General features: G+C 35.5%; 1 protein-coding gene across 2 annotated transcripts; it reads left to right on the forward strand.

The window, feature by feature from the left end:
* Positions 1-273: 273 nt before the first annotated feature.
* On the forward strand, positions 274-1,136 carry RPL10L (ribosomal protein L10 like). 2 transcript variants are annotated; one of them, XM_023222664.1, is made up of 2 exons: positions 418-526; positions 608-1,130. In XM_023222664.1, exons 1-2 carry the CDS (start codon positions 418-420, stop codon positions 1,060-1,062), a joined length of 564 nt encoding a protein of 187 aa, XP_023078432.1. In that variant the 3' UTR covers positions 1,063-1,130. The 2 variants fall into 2 exon arrangements, with proteins under 2 accessions (XP_023078430.1, XP_023078432.1); XM_023222662.1 differs by having other exon boundaries at positions 274-1,136.
* The last annotated feature ends 12,675 nt before the right edge of the window (positions 1,137-13,811 follow it).

The raw sequence follows: 13,811 nt of genomic DNA on the forward strand, positions 1-13,811 counted from the left end.
TTTCACTATATTGCCCAGGCTGGTCTTGAACTGAGCTCAAGCGATCCTCCTGCCTGGAAATAACCTCTTTTATACTTAAGGCAAAGCTGAAAGCAAGAGCTCCTAGCCCAAGATGGCCAGCAGGAAGGAGCCACTGCTGCGTCCTTGGGGCCAGGCCCAATTCCTTGCCTGGCAGCCAGGGAGAGTAGACTCCACAGCTGCCTCTCTGCTCACCTCAATGCGCCAGGTCGCGCAGGCGCGGAGGCTCCAGGCGTCGCTGCGTCTCTAGTTGGGACGTCGCGAAAGAGAGTCGTCACATCTTCCTCAGGACTCTATGGTTCCCGCGCGGGACAACGGGCAACGTATATAAGATGCGCGCAGGCGCAGTTCAGGGAGCGCACTTTCACCTCGAGGCACTGAAGACGTTCCTGTGTTGCCATGGGCCGCCGTCCAGCTCGTTGTTACCGGTATTGTAAGAACAAGCCGTACCCAAAATCTCGTTTCTGCCGAGGGGTTCCTGATGCCAAGATCCGCATCTTTGACCTGGGTCGAAAGAAGGCAAAAGTGGATGAATTCCCACTCTGTGGCCACATGGTGTCTGATGAATATGAGCAGCTGTCTTCTGAAGCCCTGGAGGCCGCCCGTATTTGCGCCAACAAGTACATGGTGAAAAGTTGTGGCAGAGATGGCTTTCACATGCGAGTGCGGCTCCATCCCTTCCATGTCATCCGCATCAACAAGATGTTGTCCTGTGCTGGGGCTGACAGGCTCCAGACAGGTATGCGAGGTGCCTTTGGAAAACCCCAGGGTACTGTGGCCCGGGTCCACATTGGTCAAGTCATCATGTCCATCCGCACCAAGCTTCAGAACAAGGAGCATGTGATTGAAGCCTTGCGCAGGGCTAAGTTCAAGTTCCCTGGACGCCAGAAGATTCATATATCCAAGAAGTGGGGCTTCACGAAGTTTAATGCTGACGAATTTGAAGACATGGTGGCCAAGAAGCGCCTCATCCCTGACGGTTGCGGAGTCAAGTACGTTCCCAGTCACGGCCCTTTGGACAAGTGGCGGGTTCTGCATTCATGAAGGCTTTGGCAGCACTGTCTCCTTGGGCCATGCCGGTCTGACATGCTTGCTAATAAATTCTGTTTACTGACAAAAAGAACTACTTTTTAAATTTTAATATTTTTTAACCATCCAGTGTTTTAGAATATAGACTACTAATTTTTTTTTCTATTTATGCCATTTTAATGGCAAATGTTACCTTCTTTCAGTAAAACTATACAATTTATAGAGAAAGCTATTACTGTTTTAATCACTTTAGGAGAGTATGGAGCAATATGTTGAAAGTTTTGTTTGTAGTAAAGTCATAAGTTATGCAGCTATCATTTCTTGAATAAAAAATAGATTTGAGTGAAAAAATGTATTGTTTATAGAATATAAATAAACAGTAGCGATGAAAATAATAGTAGGCATTAGTGATATTTCAACCGCAGCCCCTATGGAAGTAATTTATTTCTGAACTTGGTTGCCTTATGTTTTCCTATAAATTTCTGTACATTGTTTTTAGAATTACCTTACACCTCTGATTATCAGCCTTAGGACAATTGAGTATCACTGAAAAAGGCTTTTCCAGATGAACTTTACATTGTTTCACAGTCAAGAGATAACAGTCTAATCTTTTTTCCATCATAGAAAAGTCATAGGTGACAACAGAGTTCATATTGCTTGTATCTGGGCTCCAGTAGAACCAAAAGAAGAGAGAAAATGACACTAAATCAGCTCTCTGTACTCTAAAAGGACCCTAGAGAGTTTGCAATTGTAGGTGCTTGTCCTGAATTAGAGTTACATTGATCACACAAGTGCTTTTTGTTTTATTTTTGAAACTACGTAAGGTAAAATTCCTGAGTTTGTACTGCATTAAAAAAATTCCTGTTCTTTACAATTGACTTAGCCTTTTCAATCTCAATCCTGCTAACAGTGCCTTCGGTGTTTTTATACTAATGGTTCTTTTTCAGAGTCAACACGTTTAATGAAAACAACAAAAGAAATACTAAATAGTATAGAAACACTACAAAAAATTGCTTTGTCAGTCTTAACATGTTGTATCTGTCTGGATATTTCTTTCAGGCCCTTACTATATTTCCTATTTGTATATATTTAAGCTATGTTCCTATTTTAAGATGTTTTTTATGTTTGCATTTTACCACACTTTCAAAAATGAAAATTCAACCTCAATGATAATAATAATAATCAAAAGGGAAAGGCAATACAAAACACGATAAAATAAGCAACCCCTTAGCTTCTAGTACAACCATGGCCCAGCTTTGAAAATGTTTTCCATCTTCATTATTTCCCTTTCTCTTTGCTCTTAAACCTCTCAAAACATGTTGACCTTCAAACTTGGAACTCTGCACTCACTAAATATACAGGGAGAGAAGTAAGTATAGGCTCATGAACTTCTTTGCCCTAGGGGATTGGTAACAGTAATTTTTCATGCATATAGATATGGGAGTGAAGAGAAAATGAAAGATTAAAAATTAATACATTAAAACCTGGCAGGTAGCTGTCAATAATTTTTTATTTAAATTTTCCCACAGTTTCACATTATAAGGATTATATATAAATTCTTTTTTAAAATATCGACATGCAAGCACTTTTACTTGTTTTTGTTAAAAATCCTTCCTACTAATTTTCCCCAAGCCATAATTTTGTTTTTTTCAGCATTTTCTTATTTTAGGGTCATTCTAATTTTTTTTTTTTTTTAAATGGTAGGACAACTGGGCTGAAGGATAGTTTCATTATAATTTTGCAGAGTTCGTTATTTTAAAATTTCTGTTCAAAATGGAAAATTGCATTTGGGAACATATTTATGTCCATCTACTGCTGCAATAAAATGAACTGTTTGCTCCTTTGAAATAAAAAAATACAAGCGTAGTTAATGAAATTCAAGCAAATACTGCCCAATGAAACTTTTTGATTTAATTGATTAAATATATAGGTTTTAATGGAAAATACTGACTGAATAAGAAGATGAAGAAAATTTCAGTAGAACTACGTACTGTATCAATTTAGTTTTGAAAAGCATATTTCATAAATGATTGTTATATAATCCATCATTTCTACTCCCTCAAAATATGCAACTGTATTAAGCATATTTAGCTTGAAAAATCTTTAATTTTTATGAAAATATACATTAGCTCTTCCGCGAATTGGCTGTCACTAACATTAGCAAGCATTTTACTTCTGCTTTAGCAGCCTTGTACTGCGTACCCTTACATAATTTAAGTAGAGCTTTCTGGTTCTCAGAATGTTACTACTGACCTAAGGATTGAGCTAAGACATCATTTCACCTCATTCATCTTCCTGGCTTTATATTAATGCCCTTTTGTTTTTGCTTTTGTTTGTATTTCAGTGTAATGACCTAATTTTCATAAAATTACCTATATATTCTTTTTTAACAGCAAATTAGGTGAAAAATAGTAAAGTCAAAATAAATTATACTTGCAATAATAATTCAAAATAGGTTATTGTCACTAAACAATCGATAAGAAGAAAAGCTGGTGTCAAGATGATTGGATTTGAATCTCAGCCTTTTTACTTTCTTGGGCAAATTACTAAGTATAGCCATTCTTAGTAATTTTGCCTTCTATAAAATGAGATGAAGACACTTTAGTTATAGGGTTGATTTTAGGATTAAATGAGATAATGCATTGAGAAATTAATTTTTATTATCATTATGATTTTTTTTTTTTTGAGTGCAGTGGCGTGATTATGGCTCACTGTAGCCCTGACCTTCCCAGGCTTTGGTGATCCTCCCATCTCAGCATCCCAAGTTGCTGGACCTGCAGGCATGCACCACCATGCTCAGCTAATGTTTTTGTATTTTTTGTAGAAATGGGATTTTTTCATGATGCCCAGGCTGGTCTCAAACTCCTGGGCTGAAGCAATCTGCCCACCTCTGCCTCCCAAAGTGCTAAGATTATAGGCATGAGCCACTGTACCCGGTAGAGAAATCGAACAGTACTGTGCTTTGCACATATTAATTATACAAAATTGATATTCAGTTAATATTGATGTTATTACATTTGCTCTTGCTTCACTCCTCAGCTACTAATTTTTGGTGCCTGTATTATTATTTTTTCTTGATTTATAACCTTAATATTCTGTCTTGCAATCATTGCTTCCAGTTATATACTCTTAGTTCTGGATTTAAATGGATTCAATATTCTGTTTCAAGTTTTTTTTTTAATCTTTAGTTTTATAATTCCCAGTTTCATGTCATTGTGTTTTGTCATCTCTTTGTGAAATTCTTCTGAAAAAATTTATGCTTTACTGATTATCCTCTACATATGACTCAATTATGGGGATTAGCTTACTTTTCTGTCCCCTAACTGGATTTCTTATCTACTTCAGCCACTTGTTAAATTCAATATTATTTTTCTTTTTTTTCATTTTTATTTTCCAAAGAATGATTATATGGCTATCATGTCATTATTTTTATACGGCTTGTATGTCATGTAGAGTATTCTGCTCAGACATTCTATTTAATCAGAAAGATTGTGGGTGCATTTCTCTTGTCACTGTTTCACAAAACTTTTGACATTTTTTTGTTCATCTAGACTTCTCTTTGGGTGTTACTTTCCATGGCCTTGGGATGAGAGGATGGGGAAAAGAGAGAACTTGAAGGTTTAAGTATACCCTTTGATTCTGGCTAGATTCCACTTCTTCTGAGATCCATTAAATATCCTACACCAAAGCACACTCCAGTCAGCCAGGTACACAGTCCACTCTCCAGCTGTGACATATTCACCTTTGGCCTGCTATTATTCGGTGCACGACCCTGGAAAATGTCAAACCCAGTTGCTGTGCATCTTTGGTGTTGGTGTGACCTCCACTTGTCAATGGATTTTTCTACAATTTTTGCTTGTGTAAGTCTATGTTAAGTACATTTCTCTACATATTAAGTCATAATTGAAACATATTTCTTTAAATTTGTTTCAGAAATTTTTTATTTTAAGAGGTTGGACAGTTCTGAAAAGGTACATGCTATAAATGATTGTTATATAACTCATGATTTCCTCCAATCCCTCAAAATATGGAATTACACTAAATGTATTCAGCCAGAAATCTTTAATTTAAGAAAGCAAAATCTGGCTCTGACTTACCCACATGAGAATACTGCCTTCATTTTTATATCTCCTCCTAAATTTATGACATATATAACTATTTCCTTGTCTGCCTTTGGCTATATTTATTTTATCATATTTTATTCATTTCATTAGGTATTGGGGAAAGAAATCATCTGATTATGTTTTTCCTCAGATTATTACCCAGAATATTTTTTAATGTTGGACTAAAGAATGATCTACCTTTAGAGACTTTAATATTTCAGACAACTCATGTAAAAACTCTACATTTCCACATTTGTAACAACTTCCAGTTATTTTTTATTGTTGTGGCTCTCAAATAATTATACCTAAAATACTTTGAGTATCAAAATGATAAACTTTAAATATCAATTCCAAAAAGATCAACTTTGTGTTTGTGTCCATACAGAATCTTAACTCTCAATATGTTATAAATAATAAGCTAATTAATTAGTTTTATATATGTATATAAATAGACAAGAGTTACTGATTAAGATATATTTTTGTGCTTCACATATTTAAAGAACAGAACCATATGTACGGTAGAAAATGTATTTTGAGGATTATATTATTAGACACTTCAAGGGTCTTATTCATGAAATTTCCTTTTGTACTAAGGTGACTGGTCACTGATAAATAGAAATATATGAGGTTGAGGAAGAGGACAGAATGTTTTGGGCAAATGGAGTCTTCTCAAAGGTGTAACTGTCCCATCTGCTCTCAGAGAGGAAGAGGACATTGCAATGACAGGAAATGGTGTTTTATTTTGCCCAAATGTTACGTCACTAAACTGAGAATTCATGGTGATGGTGAAGACAGAAGAGATGGTGGAACTGATACAGAGATTGTCAGGAAACAGCCCTTATATTCAGTCTCTGACATAATAAGGATAAGACTTACATTTCCTGTGAGTGTGGGGCCATTACAGTGTTTTAAATATAAGCAACATTGTATGTTCTATGCCCTATACTTCAAAAGCATTGTTTATTGGGAGGGGGCAATATGGCAGCAAGAGGCTGTATGGGGGACTTACTCTATGGTTGCAGCTGCAGGCAGCAAGAAAAGAGCCACTGTGCCTTAGCCAGATTTCCTTTGAGGGAATTGGATAGGGAGAGAAACTCCAGTATCCTCTAAAAAACTGACAAATAGACCCTATAAAAGACTCAGCACTTGGCCATCAAACATATGAAGAACCAAAGGCTTGTGTCTTTACAGTAGAATGATTTATACTCAGTAATGGGATTGCTGGATTAAATGGTATTTCTGGTTCTAGATCCTTGAGGAATCACCACACTGTCTTTCACAATGGTTGAACTAATTTACACTCCCATCAGCAGTGTGAAAGCATTCCTATTTCTCCACATCCTCTTCAGCATCTGTTGTTTCCTGACTTTTTAATGATCACCAGCACTTGGCCACTAAATACATGGAGAAACAAGAGTAGTATAAAGAGAACCAGCAACAGCTGAAAGAGAACCTGTCTCTCATGACTTGAAGTCATTTAACAAAGAGAATATTGTCTATGTTTACATTCTGTTATCAATAATCTAAACCAAGGGATGGGGGAGAAAAAGAGGAATAAGAGAGCATATAATTTCCTTTTTCCTGATCTAAGTAGCTGAAACTGCTAGTCTAGGCTACACTAATGGAACAGATGAGAGATTTAAAAACAATAAATAACAATTTTCATAATTAGCAGTGATTGAAAAGTTTTGGAAAGAACCTCAGATATCGTTAAGGAAATGCCTTAAATATAAGCAGACTTTAAATTATCGTCACTGAAACCCATGTTCATGTGGCTGTAGTCAAATTTTATCTCTCAGCTACTTACCTACCTGTAGCTTATGTAAGTCTACCTACCTACAGATCTCCCAAATTTCCCATAAAAAATGCCTATCAGTCTTATCTTCCATCTACTTTATAGGAATTTGATTTATACGTACAATGGACTGCTTCAGTTTATGCCAATACTCTTCAATTGTAAGCCATCCGTTTTTGAAACAAAATGCCAAAAATGACATTAATAAAAATGCCATTTTCACAGTTATATATATACATTTTTCAAATGATAATTTTAAGTTGTCGAAATGTAACAGTCTACAAGGTCAAAACCACCTTATCTAAAAGCAAGGTTGAGATTTTAAAAAGTTTTATTCATAAGTACAGTTCATGACGTATTTGTAGCAAATGCCATTAGGATTTATTGACAGAACTAGTGAATTTGAAGTCCATGGACCCCTGAACTTGAGAAAATATTTTATTACATAACTGATTTGAAAAAGCCTATGTCTTAAGATCCAGTAACAACACTATAGATATCTATTGTAGTAAAGCTCTCAATTATATGAACCAGAAGATATATGCAAAGGGCCTTCATAGCATTGTTCATAGTAGCAAACACTTTTTATCCTTAATTTACATAAAGAGGACAATGAATGTATCTATTGTGGTATATTAGCTATGGGAGCTACTATGCTTACTGAGAATCAGTGAATGACATCTATAGCTAAAACATGGATAATTCTCAGAAGATATTGAATGAAAAAAAGAAAATAAGACTCTAAATAATATTATGTCATTTTTTAAAGCTCAAAATGCAACAAAACCAAAGGTAATACTGTGTTATGTATAAATAAATATATGATAGATCTAGTTTTTAAAGGTAATGCTAACTGAACATTTAGGATAGTGGTTGCATGGGTGGGGCATAACATGGCAGGGGAGGAACAGGGATAGTCTATGGAGGGTACTTTATAATAATATTTTATCTTTTAAAGCAAGTCCTTCCAGGTCATTATTCATCAGTATGTCTGGGTTATTCTTGGAATTTTTCCCTTCCAATGATTCTAAATTTGAAAATCAGCTTGTGAGATTACCATAGTCAGTTACCTTAAAAAAAAACTTATTAAAGTAAATTTATAAAGTTAAAAATATATTACTTTATATTTTATAATTGATAATTTTATTATGGAGGTCTTGGGAGATGTAAATTTATTATTTGTTGTTTATACTTTTATTCCTATTTCGTAGTAGTTTGTTTTGTTTTGTTTTTGTGGGCCTATACTTTGCTTAACTTATCCTCTTGTATACCAAGATCTGTATTGGGTACTTTTTGCTCGTATTTCTTTCCTCTTTCTTTAATTCACACACTTTTGCCACCAGAGAAAATCTGTAGTTAATTCTGCCTGTTCCCTAGAATGCTACCATCCTGAAACCAATTTCTCTTGTCATGAGAGATAAAAAATGTGTGGTTCTCAGGTTGAGCTTTCTGACTTTGCTGTGCCCTCAGGTTTTGTAATTGTGTGTCCCTGATAAATCCACCACCTTACGTATACTAACAATTCACAGCTCTCTGCTCCACTTCCCATTTGTTTGTTTGCTTCTGGTTTAAGTCCTTGAATATTTATTTATTTTCTAGTAAACCTAGAAATGTATTAAAAGGTAAGACTGCAGGCAAAATCTAGTTATACCTAGATGGGAGGATCACTTACAGTACATAGTCTTCCATACTGCTAAGTGGAAGTTTTGTGATATATTTTAATTTCATCTCTGTTTCTTGAAAAATACCGTGATATCTATACCCTGGAATCATATTAATGTACACAGATTCATACATAGTATAGTATTTATAATTTTATTGCCTACTGCAAAAATTTAGATCGAAAATACTTTGTACAAAGTGGTGGATTTTTATTGCCTTATCTTATGTAAGGAAATATGTTTTTCAAAATTCTCTTCTCCATAGAGTGCTTAATCACTATAGAAATTGACATGAAATTTGGAAGGCAGAAATGAAGCAACAATTATAAAATTGCTGCAGGGCCCCAGGCATCATTGTGATTCAGAAATGTTGTGTTTGATTTGTTGGTTCACTTAATTGAAGGATGCCAGCTATGTCAGTTCCTCCAGCCCTTGCTACATCTTGCCCTTCACCTCTCTGAAACCCAGGCCAGCCATAAGTGCATCTTTATGCCAAGTGGCACAGACTTCTATTCACAGACATTGTTGGAGTCAGAGGCACTGACCTGGATTTTAGATTGTCTTCATGGGTTTCAATTTATCCTTGTGAGTTTCATTTGTCCTGTGAGATACTGAGATACTGTTTGTCTATACTTACCTTTACTTTGCATTTTTTTTTTCTCCGAATTGTCTGCCTTACTTGCTTGTAGCAATTTTTGTGCTCACCACCAGAAAAGAGGCAATCAGATTCAGGAAATTTCATTGTCCCCGCTTGGTGACTGTGTTAGTCTGTTCTCACACCGCTCTAACGAAATACCTGAGATTGGGTAATTTATAATGAAAATAGGTTTAATTGACTCACAGTTCTGCAGCCTGTACAGGAAGCATAGCAACATCTGCTTCTGGGGAAGCCTCAGGAAACTCACAATCATGGTGGAAGGCGAAATGGGAGCAGGTGTCTTACATCGCAGGAAGAGAACCAAGAGGGGGCGGGGGAGAAGATACTACATATTTTTAAACAACTAGATCTCATGAGTACTCATGCACTATGGCAACACAGTATGAAGGGGAAAATCTACCCCCATGATCTAATTACCTCCTCCCAAGCCCCACCTCCAACATTGGGGATCAATGTGAGATTTGGGCAAGGACACAGACACAAACTATATTAGTGACTTAGGTGACTTTTATCTGATCACACTGTCTCCTTCAGGACTGTTATTTTCCCAACCTTTCTCACTATTATGCAAAGTCTAACACCCATAATAAATCTCTTATTCTATATTACGCTTAATTCTTCTTCCCTGAGCAAACTAACTGCTATGGTCATTACGATCTTTAAAATCAGGAAAAGATCAAAACTTGGTTCGATGTAGCTATTGAAAAGGGCAAATATATTGGAATATATAGACTTCTGTTTAGATCCTCATTCTGCCCACTACTTCTCCTTTCATCTTGAGCAGTTTATTGAACCTTTCAGGGCCTTAGCTTCATAAACTTCCCATCTGTAAAATAAAGTGGCATTTATGAGAATATGCACTTAGCACAGCTTCTGGGACATAGTACACTCTGAATAATGTTGCTTATTATTATTGTCCTTTCTTATTAAATATTAGAACTTAAAGGAATTCACTATGTATTAATTAAACTAGTTTATATCATTACTCTGGTTATGAAATTAAAGTGGCACCCATTTTGATTGCAGAATCTCCAAATCTCTTGATGTTATCTTTAAAATTCATGTTTAAAGTGTACATTGTATTTATTCTTTTCTCAGTAAATCTGATAGTGATGAAGTATTTGAATATAAGTGTGAAAGGTATGTAATAGCCATCATATCCAGTATTGCCTGGCATATTTATTCTGATTCTGTACTGAAGACACAAAAAATTTATGTGGAATAACTCTTGTAGCTTATGCAATTCTGCCATATTTTAACTTTTTTGTTGTTATACTTTGTTCTGGGATACATGTGCAGAATGTCCAGGTTTGTTACATAGGTATACACGTGCCACAGTGGTTTGCTGCACCCCTCAACCACATTAGGTATTTATCCTAATACTATCCCTCCCCTAGTGCCCCACCCCCTGACAGCCCCCAGTATGTGATGTTCCCCTCCCTGTGTCCATCTGTTCTCATCAGTCAACTCTCACTTATGAGTGAGAACATGTGGTGTTTGGTTTTCTGTTCCTGCATTAGTTTGCTGAGAATGATGGTTTCCAGCTACATCCATGTCCCTGCAAAGGTCACGAACTCATCCTTTTTTATAGCTGCATAGTATTCCATAGTGTATGTGTGCCACATTTTCTGTATCCAGTCTAACATCGATGGGCATTTGGGTTGGTTCCAAGTCTTTGTTGTTGTGAATAGTCTTGCAGTATACATACGTGTGCTTGTGTCTTTGTAGTAGAGTGATTTATAATCCTTTGGGTCTATACTCAGTAATAGGATTGCTGGGTCAATGATATTTCTGGTTCTAGATCCTTGAGGAATCACCACACTGTCTTTCACAATGGTTGAACTAATTTATACTTCCACCAACAGCGTGAAAGCATTCCTATTTCTCCACATCGTCTTCAGCATCTATCATTTCCTGACTTTTTAATGATTGTCATTCTAAATGGTGTGAAATGGTATCTCATTTAAAGTATATGTTAATATATTTTTAAGGCATTTAATCATAATTTTAATTCCACAAGTGATTATGTGTGTGTTATGAAAAAGAATATTATTAAGTAATTATTTTTATAGCAGTATAAAAATACCAAGATAATTCACTATTTCCAACTTACAAGCTATAGCAGGATATTGATATATATTATATTAGATTGAATGAACCATGAAAAGCCATGATTAAGTTGGAGAAAGCATTTCAATTTGTCTTCATGTATTTTAAGAGGTTTATAAAATGAAAGAATGGGCTGTACAAATTAAACTGATTTAAAAAACACTGAACTGCAACTGTAAGATCATAAAGAATGTGACCTAGGCATTGTCTTTCATTTGGACTTAACCTTGCCAATGCATCAAATTCTCACATAATTGCAAAGTCTTCATGCTAGATTCTGATTTGTAAGATTTTTTTCTCTCTCTCCCTCCCCCCACTCACACATACACACACACATACATACATATATGCGTCTATACGTTTTTTACATACGCACATATTTGAGATGGTCAGTAACTCAGTACTCTAGCAAATTTGGAAGTTTCATATTCAATCCAGTCTAATCACAGGCCAATCAACTAAGGGTAGAAGAAAGGAAAAATCACTTCTGGAACGAAACCTTTTAAATATCAACTATTTGTCCAAAAATATATTATATTTAAATAATCAAGCATAATATTTTGAACTTTGAGAATAATAATTACTATACTGATCAGATGTTAATATATAAGAAGGAATTAGAAATTATGTGTAGAATTCCTAATTAAGCTTGCTCTTTGCAAATTACAATAATGCCCCTAAATACTCTTAAAACAAAAGGTAGTCTGAGTAATGTAATAAGGCTCATTATTACCAACCCCAAATTAATCCATTATTCATGTAAATATGAAGTAGCTGTGTGAAAGTTAAATAGTATCATTTCTTAATACAGATGTACTTTTAGATAAAATATATTCAATTTATTAGGTTAATCTGAATATTAAATACTTTTAGTGGGATGTGGCAGAATGAGACAGAACTGAACCTAGAAATGGAATCCCTGGAATGAAGTTCCAATTTCATCTGAAAGGTAGACATTCTAACAAAAATATGGACACAGGTAACAATTGGCAAAGCTATCATTACATTTGGTGCAATTTCAAGAAGTCTTAGGCATCTTTACAAGCTGGTATGGAAATGTTATGGAAATTCCAGTCCCAATGAGGTTGGTAATATCAGTGCAAGAAAAAAATCTCAATAACTATTAGGATAAAAGTCATAAGAATTGGATTTAGCCACAGGATTTTAGTTTCAGATAGAAGTATTATCAAGACTAACAAAATACTCTCAGGTCTGTAAAAGGGAAAATAGTCTTGTTTTTAATATAGTGATTGGTCAACTTGTCAGAATTGGGATAAAAGATCAAAATGGGGTTCATAATTATGGTATGTATAACTGTTTTTAAACTTGAGTAAAAGTGGTCCCTTTATTACTCCATGTGATTTAGAGGATTCCATACATTGCATAGGTTTCTTGGTACACAAGTGCAAGAATCTCTTAATCTCTTTAGGGAAAACATCAATGAATAGAATTGTAGGTGGTAGAATGCTTTAATTTTGCCAAATAACACTAAATCCTTTTCGAAAAAAAAACATGTGAATTTATTCTTCTACCAGCAATGTATGAGATTCCCATTCCCAAATATTTCCCATAACTTTTTTTGACTTTTTATGCTTTTAAACAATTTTATAATATTGAAATGATATCTAAATGTGATTTTAATGTTCATTTTTCTGAGAAGCTTTTTACAGGTTTTTAAATGTGATTTGGCCATTCATTTTTCTTCTTTTGTGAAAAAGCATATTCTGTCTTTTGGAAATATTCTACATGGCTGTTTTTATTTTGCCTTTGAATTTAGAGTTTTTCTGAATATTAGACCTTTATGAAATATGTTTTATATGTTCCTTATGTCTTCTGCATATCTGTCATTTATCTTTTCAACTTCTTTATGGTGTTTGGATAAGCTGAAATGAAGTTTACTGTATTTATATATATAAATTATTTCCTCTATTGTTTTTACCATTTATATTTTCTTTAAATGTCTTTTTCTGGAGAAGAACTAAGGTGGCCAATAGACACAGCAAGGAAGTGTATCTCCCACCTAGAGACGAGACTATCAAGAAGACCAGCACACTCTGAGCAGATCTTAGGAAGGAAGACACTGAGAATGGATGGAGGGTGGACATAGATCCTAGGCTGAAGTGGGAAGAAGCTGGGAACCCTGTACAGGGATGCTGAGCACCAGGACTTTTTTCGGGCCCACAGTGACTCTTGGTGAGTGAAATAGGTGAGGGGTGGCCTACTCTTGCCACAGACCTCCAGAATTCTAGCTTCAGGAGACTCCACAACCCCCATGGACACTTGTGCCACCTTAGAGAGGTGGCAGGGACAGGACTCCAGACTGTGCTGAGCAAAGGTTTGGCATGGGAACAGCTGTATTGGAGCATGGCCAAGGATGCCCAGCCTCAAGGTTCACGACACAGCTCTAGGTGGCTTCGGCTTTTGTTGACTGTCAGACC

This window comes from Piliocolobus tephrosceles, chromosome 6 (genome assembly GCF_002776525.5).
Source record: "Piliocolobus tephrosceles isolate RC106 chromosome 6, ASM277652v3, whole genome shotgun sequence".
In the NCBI taxonomy this organism is placed as follows: Eukaryota; Metazoa; Chordata; class Mammalia; order Primates; family Cercopithecidae; genus Piliocolobus; species Piliocolobus tephrosceles.